This window comes from Salvelinus fontinalis, chromosome 19 (assembly GCF_029448725.1).
Source record: "Salvelinus fontinalis isolate EN_2023a chromosome 19, ASM2944872v1, whole genome shotgun sequence".
Classification (NCBI taxonomy): domain Eukaryota; kingdom Metazoa; phylum Chordata; class Actinopteri; order Salmoniformes; family Salmonidae; genus Salvelinus; species Salvelinus fontinalis.
Window position 1 is genome coordinate 1395915 of NC_074683.1, and position 20806 is coordinate 1416720.

Genomic DNA, 20806 nt, shown 5'->3' on the forward strand with positions numbered 1-20806 from the left:
TGAACACTTGCTATCAATAACTGTATATTAATGTAGTTAGCTAGCTGACAGTCGAAAATACATATTTTAGTGTTTAATATGTAATTAGCCTGGCCAGTTGGCCACACGTAACAGGTCGGTATCGATTGCGTAGTTGATCTCACGTCAATTTTATCCAGGCTTGGTTAGGCCTTAGCTAATGTTGGCTATCTAGCTACAGAACCAATACTTGTTAACATAGAACATAGTTAACTACCTAGCTGACAATTGATATTCAGATAAATTCAGCGTGCTAGTTTACGTTAGCTAGCTAGCTGGATTGATGAAATTTTACCGGCCGGTAAAAGTAACTGCTGAGTCTTGAAACGTGGCGCAGGAAATAACAATCGCTAGTACTGTAGGTGAATACAGTAACCTACTCCAGACTGCGTTTACAAAGCCAATCTACCATTGGCTAGCTAGTGAGTTAATATCGGGGTTTAGTTTTAGTTATGTAAAACATGGCTAGTTAACTTGCTTTATGTGGATGCTAGTCTATATAACGTTACTTCACCGGTATAATCGTGTTTGGATAGAACGTTAGTCAGCAGAATAACGCTTCGATCACACCGACAGCATCATCTGGATTTGTATGCAGCAGAAGTTAAACATTCACCTTCTGCTACCGCTTCTGTCAAGCCACCTACTCGTACAGTTTGACGCATACGGTCGATAAATCCAACTTGTGCATTGCAACTGCCTCTGCAACGCAATGCTGCAAGGCAAACGCAGCGTTTCATCGGAAATGAATGTAATTCTGGTGTACCAAAATGCAACAACACTGTCGGTGTGTTGGAAGCGTTAGTCTTGGACATTTTGCACGTGATTCACTGTGGCGGTAAAGCCTTGATCACACCTTTAGTGTCACTACATATTGTTACACCAGAAGTACATTAATTTCTAATGTAATGCTGCGTTTGCCTTGCAGCATCATGTTGCAGTGCGTTCTATTTGCATGTTGGATTTATCTAACTTATGCATCAAACCGTATGTGTAAAGGGCTTGACAGAAACGTAAAGAAGGTGAACGTTTGATAAATCCAACATATGCACTGCCTCTGCAACTTAATGTACTTCTGGTGTACCAAAATGCAATGACCTGTTCAGCGCAAGTGTTGGTTTTTGTCTATCCCTACCAGACACGTTCATGGCAAGCAGGTTAAAATACCAAAACCAACAACCAACTATATTACTTTGGGACACAGGTCAAATTGCACATGAAACAATGATGGAAATTTAGCTAGAGTGCTGTTGCTAGCTAATTTGCTGTGGGAAAACATTGGGTTGTTATTTTAGCTGGAATGCGTATGGCCCTTTTTTAGCTGGATCTTTGTAGAATCTTGACTCATGTTGGGTCATACAAAACCATGTGTTCCCTACTCTGACAATTTATCCATAAATATAAAGGAGACACCTAGTTTGTTTTTCTGTGGACTTTATATGACGGTTGGACGCGAACTTTAAGGTGCATTACCGCCACCGACTGGAGTGTGTACCTAGTTCATCTTCCAATCACCCGCGTTATGTTCTTAAAAACAAATGAGGAAATGGGAGAGGTGGGACTCACAGTGCCTAAAGCATCTAAAATAGAACCAATTTCTGTTTTAGTGCTTGGCAAGCAGTTTGGGTTAAATTATTGACTAGTGTGTTTGTGTACATTTATTTTGCAGCACAAACTTGGGTGGTCTGGTCAGCATTTAACTTTTTAGGGCTGCAATCCTGTCAACGGGGTCGATATGACAACAGCCAGTGAAAGTGCAGGTCGCCAAATTCAAACAACAGAAATATCATAATTAAAATTCCTCAAACAACAACTATCTTATACCATTTTAAAGGTATTCAAAAAGGCTTTACAGCGAAAGCACCACAAACGATTATGTTAGGTCCGCCAAATCACAGAAAACACAGCCATTTTTCCAGCCAAAAACAGGAGTCATAAAAAGCATAAATGGAAATAAAATTAATCACTAACCTTTGATCTTCATCAGATGACACTCATAGGACATCATGTTACACAATACATTTATGTTTTGTTCGATAATGTGCATATGTATATCCACAAATCTCGGTTTACATTGGCGCCATGTTCAGAAATGCCTCCAAAATATCCGGAGAAACAGAAATACTCATCATAAACTTTGATGAAAGATACATGTTTTACATAGAATTAAAGATACACTTGTTCTTAATGCAACTGCTGTCAGATTTCAAAAACACTTTACGGAAAAAGCACACATGCAATAATCTGAGACGGCGCTCAGACACAACTTTTCTCTGCCATGTTGGAGTCAACAGAAATACGAAATTACATCATAAATATTCCCTTACCTTTGATGATCTTTATCAGAATGCACTCCCAGGAATCCTAGTTCCACAATAAATCGTTGTTTTGTTCGATAATGTCCATTACTTATGTCTAATTAGCTACTTTTGCTAGCATGTTTAGTGCACATGTCCAAATGCTCGCGCAGATGCAGGAGAACTCGGACGAAAACTTCAAAAAGCTATATAACTGGTCAAACTAAGTAGAGAATCAATCTTCAGGATGTTATCATAACTATCCAATAACGTTCCAACCGGAGAATTCCTTTGTGTCTCTAGAAGTTATGGAAAGCAAGACGATATCGTTTGGAACGCGCATGACCAGGAACTGGCATTCTGCCAGACCAATGGCTGAAACACCTCCCATCCGGCTGAACATCACAGTAGAGGCTTCATTCCACATTCTACAGACTGTTGACATCTAGTGGAAGGCGTAGGAAGTGCAAACAGATCCATATCTTACAGGGAATTGAATAGGCGATGAGTTGAACATCGACCAGCCTCAGAATTCTCACTTCCTGTTTGGAATATTTCTCAGGCTTTTGCCTGCCATATGAGTTCTGTTATACTCACAGACATCATTCAAACAGTTTTAGAAACTTCAGAGTGTTTTATATCCAATAGTAATAATAATATGCATATATTAGCATCTGGGACAGAGTAGGAGGCAGTTCACTATGGGCACGCAATTCATCCAAAAGTGAAAATGCTGCCCCCTATCACAAAGAAGTTAATGCAACCGCTGTTTCAGATTTCAAAAAAGCAAACCATGCAATAATCTGAGGTCGGCGCTCCGAGCCCAATCAAGACAAAAATATATCCGCCATATTGTGCAGTCAACAGAAGTCAGAAATAACATTATAAATATTCACGTACCTTTGATGATCCGCATCAGAATGCACTCCCAGGAATCTCAGTTCCACAAATGTTTGATTTGTTCGGTAATGTCCATCATTTATGTCCAAAATAGCTACTTTTATTAGCGCGTTTGGTAAACAAATCCAAAGTCATGAAGCGCGTTCACCAAAAGCAGACGAAATGTCAAAAGTTCCGTAACAGTTAGTAGAAACATGTCAAACGATGTATTGAATCAATCTTTAGGATGTTTTTAACATAAATCTTCAATAATATTCCAACTGGATAATTCCTTTGTCTTCAGAAGTGCGATGGAACAGAGCTCGCGCTTGGTCAGCGCATGTTCAGGTCATGGTAGACCTTACTCAATCCCCTCTCATTCGGCCTCCATTCACAGTAGAGGCATCAGACGGGGTTCTAAAGACTGTTGACATCTAGTGGAAGCCTTAAGAAGTGCAAAATGACCCATATCCCACTGTACACTCAATAGGCGATGAGTTGAATACCTACAAACCTCAGATTTCCCCCTTCCTGGTTGGATTCTTTCTCTGGTTTTTGCCTGCCATATGAGTTCTGTTATACTCAGAGACATCATTCAAACAGGTTTAGAAACTTCAGAGTGTTTTCTATCCAATACTAATAATAATATGCATATATTTGCAACTGGGACTGAGGAGCAGGCAGTTTACTCTGGGCACCTTTTCATTCAAGCTACTCAATACTGCCCCTGCAGCCATAAGAAGTTAACATGCTGACCAAACCTGTAGCATTCCGTGCGTCTGTGTAGCTAGGCGCTAAAATAGAACTTGGTAATGCGTCTTAGTTGGTTGCCAACTGCTGATAAAATCAACTGAAGAAAGATGAACGGGGAATAGGGCTGACCCCAATTAGTCGACTGGTCGATTGTTTGGTCGTTGTTGGTCGACCAAGGTTGTTTTAGTCGAGCGGTAACCAGTATGTATGCATTTATGTGCCCATCTCAGTGAACTAGTCCATTGCGGCGGCCTAGACTAAAGGCCAATTTAAGCTTGATCCGTAAATGTTTATATCCAAGGACAAATTTGCTAGCAACAGCAAGCTAGGTAAATAGCCAATGCATGTTTCATGTGTGTTTCGACCTGTCCCCAAATTAATATAGTTGGTTTGTGTCATAAAAGTGTCTGGTGGGGTAGGACAAAATTAACATACGCACAATGGTGCACACGCGAAAACAATTTGGTCATGTAAGCCAAGAGCTGTAACTTTGAACTTTCCCCACACACAGAATCACTTCAGTAATGTAAACATTCGATTCATTGACTTAGTATACAGTGCATTCGGAAAGTATTCAGACCCCTTCGCTTTTTCCACATTTTATTTTAGACTTATCTAAAATGGATTCAATGCTTTTCCCCATCATCAATACCCCATAATGACAAAGCAAGGAAAGGTTTGTAGACATTTTTGCAAATTCATAAAAAATTGCTGATTTACATAAGTATTTAGACTCTTTGCTATGAGACTTGAAATTGAGCATGGGTGCACCCTGTTTCCATCTATCATCCTTGATGTCTCTTGAACTTGGAGTCCACCTGTGGAAAATTCAATTGATTGGACCTGTTTTGGAAAGGCGCACACCTGTATATAAGGTCCCACAGTTGACAGTGGATGTCAGAGCAAATACCAAGCCATGCGGTTGAAGGAATTGTCTCTAGAGCTCTGAGACAGGATTGTGTCGAGGCACAGTTCTGGGGAAGGGTACCAAAAAATGTCTGCAGCTTTGAAGGTCCCCAAGAACACAGTAGCCACCCTTCTTATAATAGAAGAGGGTTGGAACCAACAAGACTCTTCCTAGAGCTCGCTGCCCGGCCAAACTGAACAATTAAGGGAGAAGGGCCCATGACCCAGAACCTGATGGTCACTGACAGAGCTCCAGAGTACTTCTGTGGAGATGGGGGGGGGGGGGACCTTCCAGAAGGACACAACCATCTCTGCAGCACTCCACCAATTAGGCCTTTATGGTAGTGACCAGACAGAACCAACTCCTCAGTAAAAGGCACATGACAGCCTGCTTGGAGTTTGCCAAAAGGCACCTAAAAGAACTCTCAGACCATGAGAAACAAGATTCTCTGGTCTGATGAAACCATGATTGAACTCTTTGGCCTGAGTGCCAAGCATCACGTTTGGAGGAAACCAGGCACAACTCATCACCTAGCCAATACCATTACTGCGGTGAAGCGGGGTGGCAGTATCATGTTGTTGGGATGTTTTTCAACGGCAGGGACTGGGAGATTAGTCAGGAACGAGGGAAAGATGAACAGAGCAAAGTACAGAGAGAGCCTTGATGACAACCTCCTCCAGAGTGCTCAGGACCTCATACTGGGGCGACGGTTTCCCTTCCAACAGGACAACAACCCTTAGCACACAGCCAAGACAATGCAAGAATGGCTTCGTGACAAGTCTCCTGAATGTCCTTGAATGGCCCGGCCAGAGCCTGGACTTGAACCAGATCCAACATCTCAGGAAAGACCTGAAAATAGCTGTGCAGCGACATTTCCCATACAACCCGACAGAGTTGAGAGGATCTGCAGAGGAGAATGGTAGGAACTCTCCAAATACAGGTGTGCCAAGAAGACTCAAGGCTGCCATTGGTGCTTCAACAAAGTTCTGAGTAAAGGGTCTGCATACTTGTGTAAATGGGATATTTCTGTTTTTTCTGTTTTTCGTTTGTTATTAATGTGGTATTGTGTGTAGATTGTGGCGGGGGGGGGGGGGGGCAATTTAATCAGTTTTAGAATAAGGCTGTAACCTAACAAAATGTGGAACCGGGTAAGGGCTCTGAATTCTTTCCGAATGCACTGTACAGGCTATCCTTCATACTGAACTTGAACCTGTCCAATCAGTGCTAGGATCAGACTTTTGGCACTTTGCGCCATCAGATTTGGAAGCGTTAATTCACCCCTTGGTTGTATTTGACCATGCTTGTGGTAAAATCACTTGATGCACTCCAACAGTATTTTTGTGTTTTCAGCTTGCTGGCCTAGACTTGAACTCTGACGGACAGGGAGGAGGCACAGGCAGTAAGTATTAACAGCACAATAATTTGCATTTAGTGTAGCTCGATCTTCATTGATGGCTTTACCATACTATTTGTTTCTCAATGTGAAAACTGGTAGTCCTAACATTTCCCACTGTTCCTAGGGCGTTACATTCCACCTCACTTGAGGAACAAAGAAGTTTCCAAAAACGGTAAGCGGTATCTTTGACACCCAATAAATCACATACAAGACATCAGCCCTGACTTGTATTACCAGAGTACAGACTCTCACTGAGCGAGATCTTCTGCCGATTCAGTTAACAGTTCCCAATTCTATAGGCCTGCGCTTCTGGGACGCTAGCGTCCCGCACGGCCAACATCCAGTGAAATTGCAGAGCGCCAAATTCAAATAAATTACTATAAAAATTTAACTTTCATGAAATTACACATGCAATACACCAAATTAAAGCTACACTTGTTGTTAATCCAGCCAACGTTCCAGATTTCAAAAAGGCTTTATAACGAAAACCATTATGTTAGGTCAGTACATAGCCACAGAAAAACACAGCCATTTTTCCAGCCAAAGAGAAGAGTCACAAAAAGCATAAATAGAGATAAAGTTAATCACTAACCTTTGATAATCTTCATCAGATGACACTCATAGGACTTAATGTTACACAATACATGTATGTTTTTTTTGGTAAAGTTCATATTTATGTCCAAAAATCTCAGTTTACATTGGCGTGTTATGTTCAGTAATGTTTTGCTGCAAAACATCCGGTGATTTTGCAGAGAGCCACATCAATTTACAGAAATACTCATTATAAATGTTGATGAAAATACATGTGTTATTCATGGAACTTTGGATAAACTTCTCCTTAACCTCTCTTGGGTACGTTTTGACGTTAGTCTCCCACCTCTTCAACAGCCAGTGAAACTGCTGGGTGGCAAATTCAAATACAGAAAACAAAACATATTTTATATAGGTTTAAAGATTAACTTCTTGTGAATCCAACCACGGTGTAAGATTTACGGCGGGGGAAAAAATGCTTTACGGCGAAAGCATACCATACGATTATTTGAGAACATAGCCCACTAGACAAATCATTACAAACAGTAACCAGCCAAGTAGAAGAGTCACACATGTCAGAAATAGAGATAAAATTCATCCCTTACCTTTGATGATCTTCATATGGTTGCACTCAGCAGACATTCATTTACTCCATAAATGCTCCTTTTGTTCGATAAAGTCTCTTTATATCCAAAAACCTCCGTTTTGTTCGCGTTTTCGTCAATCCACAGGCTCAAACGCAGTCAAAACAGGAAGACAAAAAAATACAAATTGTATCCGGAAAGTTCATAGAAACGTGTCAAACGATGTTTACATTCAATCCTCAGGTTGTTTTAGCCTAAATAATCGATAATATTTCAACTGGACAATAACGTCGTCAATTTAAAAGGTAAACAAGAAACTCACTCTCGGTCTCGCATGAAAAAGCTCTGTGACACTTTAGGGTCCACTCATTCAGACTGCTCTTCCTCATTTTTCAGAATCCAATCCTGAAACAATTTCTAAAGACTGTTGACATCTAGTGGAAGGCATAGAAACTGCAATTTGAGTCCTAAGTCAATGGATACTGTAATGGCATTGAATAGAAAACTACAAAACAAAAAAATACTTCCTGAATGGATTTTTCTCAGGTTTTCGCCTGCCAAATCAGTTCTGTTATACTCAGACACTATTTTAACAGTTTTGGAAACGTCAGAGTGTTTTCTATCCAAATCTACCAGTTATATTCATATCTTCTGGGCCCGAGAAGCGGGCAGTTTAATTTGGGCATGCATTTCATCCAAAATTCCGAATGCTGCCCCCTACCCTAGAGAAGTTAACTTCTTTGGGACAGGGGGGCAGTATTGAGTAGCTTGGATAAAAAGGTGCCCAGGGTAAACTGCCTGCTACTCTGTCCTAAAAGCTAGAATATGCATATAATTAGTAGATTTGGATAGAAAACACTGACGTTTCGAAAACTGTTTGAATGATGCCTGTGAGTATAACAACTTATATGGCAGGCAAAAACCCGAGAAAAAATCCAACCAGGAAGGGGTAAATCTGAGTTTTGTAGTGTTTCAACTCTTTGCCTATCCAAGATACAGTGGAAATGGGGTCATATTGCACTTCCTAAGGCTTCCACTAGATGTCTACAGTCTTTAGAACCTTGTTTGATGCATCTACTATAAAGGAGGGGGGAATGGGGGGATTGAGTCAGAGGTCTGGCAGAGTGCCGTGAGCCGGTCACGAGCATTCACATGAGGTAGCTTGTGTTCCACTGCATTTCTGAAGACAAAGGAATTCTCCGGTTGGAACATTATTGAAGGTTTATGATAAAACCATCCTAAAGATTGATACTATACTTAGTTTGACATGTTTCTATGAACTGTAATATGACTTTCGCCTGGACCTGCCAGCGCGTCGTCAGTTTGGATTGTGTACTAAACGCGCGAACAAAAGGAGGTGTTTGGACATAAATGGACTTTATCGAACAAATCAAACATTTATTATGGAACTGGGATTCCTGGGAGTGCATTCTGATGAGGATCAAAGGTAAGTGAATATTTATAATGCTATTTCTGACTTTGTTGACTCCACAACATGGTGGATATCTCTTTGGCTTGTTTGGGCTCTGAGCGCTGTACTCAGATTATTGCATGGTGTGCTTTTTCGGTAAAGCTTTTTTGAAATCTGACACAGCAGTTGCGCAATACGTTTTGACAAGTGTTTTAATGGGGTCGGGACAGGTTGAAATTACAACTTCGACCAGAAATACATGCATTTGTCAGTTAACATCTTATGGCTGCAGGGCGGTGCCGGTACACTTATGACAACAGCCACTTCAAGTGCAGGGCGCGAAATTCAAAAGATATATTTTTAAAATATTTAACTTTCGCACATTAACAAGTCCAATACAGCAAATGAAAGGTACACATCTTGTGAATCCAGCCAACATGTCCGATTTTTAAAATGTTTTACAGCGAAAACAGCACGTATATTTATGTTAGCTCACCACCAAATACAAAAAAGCACAGACTTTTTTCACAGCACAGGTAGCAAGCCCAAAGCCAACCTAACTAACCAAGAACCAACCAAACTAACCAACAAACAACTTCATCAGATGACAGTCTTATAACATGTTATTCAATAAATCTGTGTTTTGTTCGAAAAATGTGCATATTTCAGGTATAAATCATAGTTTACATTGCAGCTACAATCAGAAATCGCACCGAAAGCAGCCATAATAATTAGACACCAACGTCAAATACCTAATTACTCATCATAAAACATTTCTGAAAAATACATAGTGTACAGCAAATGAAAGACAGGCATCTTGTGATTCCAGCCAATATTTCCGATTTATTAAGTGTTTTACAGCGAAAACACAATATAGCGTTATATTAGCTTACCACAATAGCCAGAAACACATGCCATTTCCCAGTAGCAAAAGGTTAGCGATCGTAACAAACAAGCAAAAGATATATAATTTTTGACTAACCTTGATATTCTTCATCAGATGACAGTCCTATAACATCAGGTTATACATAAACTTATGTTTTGTTTGAAAATGTGCATATTTAGAGCTGAAATCAGGGGTTATACATTCTGCAAACGTAGCTATTTTGTCCCACAACGTCCGGATTTTTTTCGGACACTTTTTATGACACACATATTCTGACCAAATGACTATTCATAAACATAACTAAAAAATACATGTTGTATAGGAAATGATAGATCCATTAGTTCTTAATGAAATCGCAGTGTTAGAATTCTAAAAAATAACTTAATTACGACATCCACTTCGGTATAGCTGAGTACCCCAAAGTTGGCCGCCGGCGACTAGTTCACATGCACGACAGATATATGAAATGGCATCATAAAATGTTTCTTACTTTTGCTGATCTTTCATCAGAATGTTGGACAAGGGGTCCTTTGTCCAGAACAGTCGTTGTTTGGATTTAGAACGGCCACTTTCCCTCTCGATTTAGCAAGCGCACTAGCCAAGTGGCACGAATCGCTCCATCGTCAACAAAGTCAGAGAACGGAACACGGCAAAACTCCCGAAAATATTTTCAATAATCTGATGAAACTATATTGAAAAAAACATACTTTACGATGATATGGTCACATGTATCAAATAAAATCAAAGCCGGAGATAGTAGTCACCTATAACGGCAGCTAAACAGAAGGCAAATCCAGGTACCCCCTCGCGCTCTCCAGAAAACCGGAAATGGGGGACACGTCATACAAAGAGCTTGTATTCCACTTCAGACCAAGATAAACACTAAATTTCTTCTCTTACCGCCTCTTGACGTCCAGGGGAAGGTGTATGACGTGCATGTATACTCATACGTATCATGCCCATTTATAGGCAGGAAGTAGAACAGAGCATCGATTTCAGACTTTCCACTTCCTGGTCAGGAAGTTTGTGCCAAATGAGTTCTGTTTGACTCACAGATATAATTCAAACGGTTTTAGAAACTAGAGTGTTTTCTATCCAATAGTAATAATAATAATGCATATTGTACGAACAAGAATTGAGTACGAGGCCGTTTGAAATGGGCACCTTTTATCTGGCTTCTCAATACTGCCCCTGCAGCCCAAACAGGTTAATCCCCAAGTAAATTGAAGCACTTTTGCATCAATTTAAGTTACATTAATAAAGTCCCCATCAAAATCAGTCAGTTAAAGCTAGAGGTATCTGCATCCTCCAGTGTCGCACTTTCTCGTCTGTGGTGAAAGGTGTCAGAGCTCCAGCTGTGTTTGTCAGACCATGAGACATCCCAAAAATCGTTTTTCTCGAGTCAACGTCTAGCATCTGAACGGTCTGACCTACAGCACAAATTTATGACCACTCTATGAAAAGGGGAGACTCACCAACACAACGGTGTTTTGCTCTACGACCCCCACAAGTGTCTGAACCGTTTGGGCTACAAACTAATGGGACCACATTATGGAAAGGGGGAATTCTCACAAACACGATGGCGTTCTCCGTTTTGCTAAAGGACCCCCACAAGGGTCACAGGACTCGTCTGAAGATAACCGGTACCGCTTTTTAATTTAATTTTTTTGAAGAATACGGGTAGTTTTGTGACATCAAAAAGGGGGTTAAATGTGTTGTTTTTTTAATGAAATATTTCATGACTTAAAAACATATCTCTTAGATTTAGGACACACGTCAACCTTGTATCTTATGATTCATTTTCTGTGTCCTTTTATGAGTTTTCTATGGGTTTTTAGTAATAATGACCAAAATCAACATTGTTTTGATATTTTTGATACCCAAAGGGGTCTTAACATTCGTAATCAAATAGTATGACTATGGATCAGCTGTCTTAAAACAATTCCATGTCAGCTTAGCACCCCACCTCCCCCCAACGCCTTAGACTAAAGAATTTAAACAAATGTATTTTGTTAAATAAATTTCCCTAGTGTAGAAGTTTTGGAAAGAAAATAAACCCAGTGGTTGCGTTAGAATTCCGAAATCTGCATTTTCAATACGCTGTCCATCAAAGAAGCAGAATTAACTTTTTTTGATAAAATAAAGTCTTAGTGGGTTTTGTGGTTGTATAAGTCTTACACAACCACAAAACCCATGTATTTAGCCTTGGTATAATTTCACAAGCCTCAAATTAATTTGATTATTGTGGACTGTCAAATATAGTGTATTTGACTTTAAATTGTACAACAAAGCCTATTTGGAGAACAACAAAAAATCTAGATATGTATTGTGAATCACCAATACATTTGTAAAAAATGTAGACTTAAGCCATATTGCCCAGCCCTACAATAACGTACAACCTGATTTTTGTGTCTTGACTAACAACTCTTGGCTCACAGGCGTGGAAATAATAAAATTATATTCACATGACCTGGAATACGTAATGTTCAAATGTCGCCCTTCCACCTGCATAAGGCGTTTACCACAATCCAATGCTTCTACAGCTCTCGATAAACGTAATAGCGTTCCTAACAAATAAGGAAACGTGCCGCTTGAGGTCCTATTGATAGTTGTGGAAAGCTGCCACTTGTTGGCATGTACTTTCTACATGTCACCTGACCATCCAGGGGTGACAACATTGGAATGCGGACCGTATTGCTCATTGTCAGTCACAACCCCACTTCAGCAATCAAATCACACGTCAGTCCTTCTACCTGCTGTTTATAAAAAATAAACTGAACAGCACACATGCTACAGTTAGGACTGTTGATCCGGTTAGTTGCAACTGCAAAGGTGCCTTGTGCATTCAAATGGGGATATAAGGACTTGTACAAGATATTCCGGTATCCTAGAACAGCGATTCCCAACCTTTTCCTTCCTGAAGACCAAAAGCTCAATTATTTTCCACACATTTTTGTGGACCGCTGGTTGGGATCTGCTGACCTAGAGAAAGTTATTGAGTTTGCTAAAAGACAGGGCATTTGACTGGTGCACATAGAAAGTACTTTTGGCTAAGCTAGTGGAATTGCCAGCAGGAATTGCCAACACTGACTCCTCTCTCCCAGATGAGCTGAACTACAGTTAAAGCTTCCTGCAGCGAATATTATAATTTGCTCAAGTGTCTATCAAAATACAATGTTTTGTTGTCCAATCTTTTAGTCGAGCAGTTGTGATTTGAAAATGGGGCCGTGAGAAACTCTTGGGGGGGGGGGGGTTGCGCTTGGTTCATATAGCTTTTAGCTGCTAAAAGTGGTTGTAATAAAAAAGAGTGGTGTCTTTTCTTCCTAGAAATGTGGATCTAACGGTTTAAGCTACAAAATATTGTGACCCCATGACTGAAAGATGAGACTCAGGAACACTGTCTTCTGTTTCCCTCAGAATGTCTTAGAACAGAGTGGGCAGGAGCAGGCTGTAAACCAGACTGATTTTTCTACACAGAAGATCATACACAATTGCCTGTTTTCCTCAACCTCCCAATGCATTTCAAACCATAATTCCATTACAAATCAGTCAATCAATTTTACTGTCATAGCTCAAAGAAGAAGAAAAAAAGTTAACATTGGTTGTTTACTACATCGCTTTTTGTTTTACCCCCCCTTTTCTCCCCAATTTCGTGGTATCTAATTGTTAGTAGTTACTGTCTTGTCTCATCGCTACAACTCCCATACGGACTCGGGAGAGACAAAGGTCGAGAGCCATGCGTCCTCCGAAACACAACCCAACCAAGCCGCACTGCTTAACACAGCGCGCATCTAACCCGGAATCCAGCCGCACCAATGTGTCGGAGGAAACGCCGTACACCTAGCGACCTGGTCAGCGTGCACTGCGCCTGGCCCGCCACAGGAGTCGCTGGTGCGCGATGAGACAAGGATATCCCTGCCGGCCCAACCCTCCCTAACCCGGACGATGCTAGGCCAATTGTGCGCCGTTCCATGGGCCTCCCGGCTGCGACAGAGCCTGGGCTCGAACCCGGAGTCTCTGGTGGCACAGCTATCACTGCGATGCAGTGCCTTAGACCACTGTGCCACCCGGGAGGCCATTACATCACTTTTTTAACACCATGGGGCATGTGTCAAAAGTCTGGGAAACCTTGAGATGCAAAATTGCAGAGGATAGTGTACACTTGTTTCAATCGTGGCAACTTTTTTTTTCTCGACCAGCCCAACAAAAATACTTCCAGTTAATGCACAAGAGAAATCATCAACATTCTCTCTGCCATTTCTGAATCATCTGCACACCATGATTGTTGGATTTGGAAAGTTACCAGTTGTGTTTACTGCTTGCTGCCCACTGGGTCCAACAGATCACAATATTCTTAAGGGAAAGGCAAGCCGGTGTCCTAAGAAAACATTCTCATGCTAACTAGGCTAGCACTGACTTGCCTCTGAGAAGTTGTACAATATATTAAATGCCAGAGTATATCCCAATGGAACATCTCATTAATCATGGTAAAGCATTTCTTGGGTAAACTTCATCTCACACTTTTGTTACATTGTCTTTTTTTTTTTTTTTTTCCCACAACAGAAAATGCTTATTCCTCTGGTAGACAGTACGGTTATTCAGTGCCACCTCCAGTGAACTCCTGTAAGTGCCTTCCGTCTCCTTTGTGCTGAGGGCACCCTGCATTTGTAGTTGCATGAAATGGCCTTTTACACACCAGAAACACCAATGTGGGTTGTTCCAGGTGCACAGATTCCACAAACTTAACCTGTCTAGGATCAGCGTGGCGCTAGCGGCACACCCCCCCCCCCCCCCCACTGAAAAACCAGTGCCGCGAAATTCCAAAAAAATATTTTTTTTAAATATTTAACTTTCACACATTAAAGTCCAATACAGCTAATGAAAGACACAGATCTTGTGAATCCAGTCAACATTTCCGATTTTTAAAATGTTTTACAGGGAAGACACAATATGTAAAGATGTACATCTATTACCTAAAAACACATTAGCATAATCCACCATCTTTTATTTGTCCACCAACACCAGTAGCCATCACCAATTCGGCTAAACTAAGATATTTATAGCCCCTAACCAACAAAAAAACTCATTAGATGACAGTCTGATAACATATTTATGGTATGGGATAGGTTTTGTTAGAAAAAAGTGCATATTTCAGGTAGATGGCATAGTTTACAATTGCACCCACCATCACAAATGGACTAGAATAATTACAATGAGCAACGTGTTTACCTAACTACTAATCATCAAACATTTCGTAAAAATACACAGCATACACGAATCGAAAGACACAGATCCTGTGAATACAGACAATATTTCAGATTTTCTAAGTGTCTTACAGCGAAAACACAATAAATCGTTATATTAGCTTAGCACATAGCAATTAGCAGCCCAGCATTGATTCTAGCCAAAGTGAGCGATAAAAGTCAACATCGCCAAAAGATATTAATTTTTTCACTAACCTTCTCAGAATTCTTCCGATGACACTCCTGTAACATCACATTACAACATGCATATACAGTTTGATCGAAAATGTTTATATTTAGCCACCAAAATCATGGTTAGACAATGTGAAATGTAGACAAGCTGGTAAAGAAAAAGTCCCTGCGCCACTTAGACAGTGATCTACTCTTTTACATAAATACTCATAAACGTGACTAAAAAATATAGGGTGGACAGGGATTGATAGACAATTTAATTCTTAATACAATTGCGTTATTACATTTTTTAATTTATCCTTACTTTTCAATACAGTTTGCGCCAAGCGAAGCTACGTCAAAAAACATGGCGTCCTAAGCCACTAAAATGTTTCGACAGAAACACGATTTATCATAATAAAAATGTCCTACCTTGAGCTGTTCTTCCATCAGTATCTTGGGCAAAGGATCCTTTCTTGGGAGAAATCGTCTTTTGGTGGAAAGCTGTCCTCTTGCCATGTGGAAATGTCAACTGCGTTCGGGATGAACTGAAAAGCGTGCCCAACTTTTCACATCGTTGCAAAAATAAATGTCCCAAAATCGCACTAAACGGATATAAATTGCTATAAAACGCTTTAAATTAACTACCTTATGATGTTTTTAACTCCTATAACGAGTGAAAAGATGACCGGAGAAATATAACAGGCTAAACTAACGCTTGGAACAGGTGCGCGCCGGTGTCCTCTAGGCTCATGACGCAGCTCCCAAAGAATGACTAGCTTCAGGGTTTTTTCATTTGTAGGGCCTGTGAACGCGCAATCGACCCCGTTGGAATCGTCATCACGTAAAGGCATCCAGGGGAAGACGTAAGAAGTGTCCGTATAGTCATAGCAACGACAGTGCCCTTTTAAATGACTTCAGAAGAGTGGCCAACATTTCTCAAATCTGACTCCATGTCAGGGAAATTGCTGTAGAATGGGCTCTGTTCCACTTAGAGACAAAATTTCAACTCCTATAGAAACTATAGACTGTTTTCTATCCAATAATAATAATAATATGCATATTGTACGATCAAGGATTTTGTGGGAAGCCGTTTAAAAAATTAGCCAAATTAGCATAAATAGTCTAAACAGCGCCCCCATCCCCAACAGGTTAAGCTGAATCTGTGTATATGGAACCCAATGTGAAGGGGATTAGACTTTTGAAAAACAATGCGACACCCAGCTTCAACTGATTCGCTTTTCTCTGCTGGTGCTGCTTACAAATATGTGAGAGGGAACAGGATATGATGGCTCTATCTAGGCCAATGCGTTAGATTTAAAAAAAAAAATTGTTGACATTGCAGCACATCTAATTTTAACATCGTATTATAGCTGCTTTCAATGATGAGATGGCCGTATTGGGAACTTGGATTTTTAATCTTGTTTTGTGTGTTTGTTTTGGGGTGCACTGTATGTGTGATCTTGCACATATTCTAACCCACAGTATTTTCCGTACTGAAAGTCTTTACAATATGTAGTGTCTCAGAAAGTTTCTCTTAAGCAGTACCCTCAATGCCACCAAAGACACAAAAATAACTATACACCTGGATGGGATAACTGTATGGCCGGTAACTATTAGTCTCATGTCAACCTACTCGTATTGCATCAGCCAACTTATGGAAGGAGAATCTGTTGTTATAGCCTCCTTCCCCTGTACCTTTACTTAGGTTACCCAAGACTGGCCTCTCAGGAGCTAGACTTTTACCACTTTAACAATGGTGTCTGGTCAGACATAAATGGTATACCTGTGTACCTGCATGACACATAGGCTATTCCCCTAAGAGAACACCACACCCAATTCCTACTACTGGGAATAGGGCATCACTTGAGAATATGCAGCCATGGACTGGTATCAAAGCTGTGTGTTCTAGTATGCAGTAGCTTGCTTCTGTTGCATGGTTGTTTAAAATTGATTTTTTTTAGTGAGATTCTGTCCTGCGTCGCTAGAATGGCTGTATTACTAATGCCAATTGGAGCTGCAGTATGCTCAATGCTAACATCTTTATGTTGTGTATCTGCAGTAGGAATATAGCTGTATCAAAACTAACCTTTGGTATGTAGTATTTACTACCTTCTGGTCATTCTAGGAGTATACATATTAAATGGAATCAAAGCAGGGACTCCTGTATGAAGGAAATGTTGCACATTTGATGAGCTTAAATAGCTATTAGCCTTTACTTGGAATCATTCCAGTAGGCACTGTAATTGACCAAGGAAACCCCTGTGTAACTTGGTGGGGTCTGAAATTGTGCAGCTTAGGCTTCGCTTGTCTTTGGCATTGTGCCATGCGTAGTGATGTCAGAGCTTGCAGTGTGCTGCTGTAGGGGCTGACTGATCTGAATCCTGATTGGTTATGATGTGATTCCTGTATCCTTCCACCTTAATTTGGTCTGCTGTGTTAACTCTACTGTCCAGAAATAGTCCCTCCATAAAGAGTAAGCAGACCTGCTAATTTTACTGTCTGATTAAACATTGGCTAAGCCACTCTATACATTCATATAGGATATTGCTTACTGTTGGAGTCTTCAACTCAAGTAATTTAGAGAGAATTGTCTTTTAATGTAGCTCATTCAGCCTGCATCAATTTGAATTACACGTTATTGCATCCCTTGTGTTAATGCACAGTTTGCATCAATAGAGGACTAGGCTAAATGAACAAGTATTTCTGGACCCCTTGTCCAACATGAAACTAGCTGACTCAGTTTCTTAGCAATGCCTCTGAATGGTAGTCTTTGATCCTACAGAATGTGGCTACTGGCTAGCGCTGTTTGCATAGTGCACAGGGATATGAACAGTGTGTGTTTGTGCACAGCACTAGGCCTGGTCTGAAGCCTCAGCTGGTGTGTGTATTCACCACATTAGGTTTGACCTGTGTGTGTGAAATCTGGTGTTGAAGGAGCCCCTGAGGACCCACAGGTGGATGTGGAAGCTGCTGCTTACTACATATTTAGGATCATCTCTCCCTAGGCTACCTTTTATCTAAAGCTTTACCACCTTGAAGTGAAAGAAAAACCCTATGGGTTGGGGCTGTTTGTCACTTCTGGCAGTGGTGAAGCCCTTAACGGTCCCCTGACCAGCCTGCTACCTAGCCCGCACTCATAATGGTGTTGCCACCAATGGGAAAGATGAGACGGCCAGCATGCAGAGCTGGGCAGATCGCTGTAGTAAATGTCCCCACCTCAGACGGGGGCCTGATCTTGTATTGTAGGATTCTTTGGAAGTATAGGTATTCTGCAGAGATGTTTTGTTGTGAACTCATACTGCCAAGTTCAGTCAGTTGGCCTCCCTTTTTACAAGTTTGAATCTCTAAAATATAGATTTATAAGTCCTTTGATCACTAGCTTTGCCAAATCTGTTTGATTTCCCATTGAAAGGAGGGTGATGGGAACTGATATTTTAGAAGTGATGGGAGTGTTTTCCTTTGTCTGTGGGCTTGGGAGTCCAATCTATCCCCTTTCGTAGTCTCTGATAACATGACAACCCCATAGTACACTTTCTATACCTCCGTCTCATCATCCCCCTCTTCCTTTCATTCCCCTCCTCACCCTGTCCATGAAGACTCTCCAGGAGGATGGGATGGTGGACGCAGCAACGGCTTTGCCAATGGTTACCATGACAACCGCAATACGGGCTTCGGGGGACGCGGCGGGCCTCCCCGAAATGACAGAGGTGGGCGTGGCAGCTACCGCGGTAACAGCATGGGTGGCGCCTCGTTTAATCAGCCAATGCACATTGCAGGTGGGGAAACCTACTGTGCCAAATTGTATTTATCTATTCCGCAGTAATAACCAATACTATAAGACTGATGCAAGTAGTAGGTATTGTATTATGCTCTAGATCTGGTCCTCTAGGTCCTACTGTGCATATAGACACATTTTTACTCGGTAATACTAGTAATGACTACTAATAGACCATCTGCAGAGGCAGAATTTCCTTGAGTCACCAGCAATGGAAATAATGTAATAAAATACTTAATACAAATCAGACTCCTTTACTTAAGACACGTATAGCTGTATGTTTTATTGATAAAATATGCAGACAATACTTAAAAGATGCAGAGAGAGAAAACGCCCCCTGCAGATTCTGTCTATCCTATACTCCAATCATTCGATCCAATCAATCAAATCCATTTATCAAAACGGCTGTTTGCCTCCCAAGCAATATTTTAATGGTGGTACTCACTAAGCTATCCACTCTCTCTCGCTAGGGTTTAGTGGTGGACAGGATGGTGGAGGCTGGGGAGGTACTCCCAGACAAGACGCGGCCTATAACAGCTTTGGCGGGAGGGGCAAGTCTTCTTTCTACAACGACCGTGGATCATCAGGGGGCAGAGGGTAAGTACCAGTCAGCGGAATGTATTTTGCTATACAAGTAGGTGTGTGTTCAGACAGCTGATGATTGTGAAGTGTGTTGAGCAGTGTGTCTGTTGTAGTTTTCAGCGTGGAGGTTATGGCGGTGGAGGCAACAACCGCTGGCAGGAAGACTCCAGGGACGATGAGGACTGGTCCAAACCCAGCCCCGCCAACGAACGCTTGGAAGCGTGAGTCTCACTCTTCTCCTCTCAACTGTTACATTGGCCAAAACCAGTGTGTCTACGAGTTCTGCAACTAAAGTGTGCCATTTATATAAGCATACTCAACCATATTGATCTTAGACTCACTTTTACAGCTGGGAGTGTGCAATTTTGGGTAACTTTTTAAATAGTCATGTTAGGTGTTGTCTAACGTAATGTCCTCGAACCCTAATCTTTTTCCGCTCATCCAGGGAGCTGTTCTCAAGCGGCAACACAGGTATTAACTTTGAGAAATACGACGACATTCCTGTGGAGGCCACTGGATCCAACTGCCCGCCACACATTGATAGTGTAAGTCACATCACTGGCTTTACAGTCAACAATTGTCTTGTAGATCAAGGAAAACACTCTATGGAACACTTTCAAGTAACTCTTATTGACAAATTTTAAGAGTAGAAGTGATTCAAAACTGGGCCTCCCGGGTGGCGCAGTGGTCTAGAGCACTGCATTGCAGCGCTAGCTGCGCCACCAGAGACTCTGGGTTCGCGCCCAGACTCTGTCGCAGCTGGCCGGCGACCGGGAGGTCCGTGGGGCGACGCACAATTGGCCTAGCGTCGTCCGGGTTAGGGAGGGTTTGGCCGGTAGGGATATCCTTGTCTCATCGCGCACCAGTGACTCCTGTGGCGGGCCGGGCGCAGTGCGCGCTAACCAAGGGAGCCAGGTGCACGGTGTTTCCTCCGACACATTGGTGCGGCTGGCTTCCGGGTTGGAGGCGCGCTGTGTTAAGAAGCAGTGCGGTTGGGTTGTGTTTCGGAGGACGCATGGCTTTCGACCTTCGTCTCTCCCGAGCCCGTACGGGAGTTGTAGCGATGAGACAAGATAGTAATTACTAGCAATTGGATACCATGAAAAGGGGGTGAAATTAAAAATGTTTAAAAAAAGAAGTGATTCAAAACTAACAGCGCCTGTGCTTTGGTATTTCAGTTCCATGATGTGGACATGGGTGAGATCATCATGAGCAACATTGCCCTGACCCACTACACACGGCCCACCCCTGTCCAGAAATACGCTATCCCGGTCATCAAGTCCAAGAGAGACCTCATGGCTTGTGCTCAGACTGGTAAGAGAATGAATGAAGAAGCTTTACTTTAAGGTGGGAGATGGTAGCGGAAGGAT

General features: G+C 41.6%; 1 protein-coding gene across 7 annotated transcripts in view; it reads left to right on the forward strand.

Annotated features, from left to right (window-relative positions):
• Window positions 1-20806, forward strand: part of ddx3xa (DEAD-box helicase 3 X-linked a) — a 32396-nt gene that overhangs the window by 614 nt on the left and 10976 nt on the right. For 2 of the 7 annotated variants that reach the window (XM_055870298.1, XM_055870299.1), the window contains exons 2-9: window positions 6205-6253; window positions 6375-6422; window positions 14226-14285; window positions 18676-18855; window positions 19325-19451; window positions 19550-19657; window positions 19882-19981; window positions 20615-20750. In XM_055870298.1, the coding sequence (XP_055726273.1) occupies window positions 6205-6253; window positions 6375-6422; window positions 14226-14285; window positions 18676-18855; window positions 19325-19451; window positions 19550-19657; window positions 19882-19981; window positions 20615-20750 (808 nt within the window). The remainder of the gene's footprint in view (window positions 1-6204; window positions 6254-6374; window positions 6423-14225; window positions 14286-18675; window positions 18856-19324; window positions 19452-19549; window positions 19658-19881; window positions 19982-20614; window positions 20751-20806) is intronic. The other 5 variants (XM_055870300.1, XM_055870305.1, XM_055870302.1 and 2 more) reach the window with 4 other exon arrangements.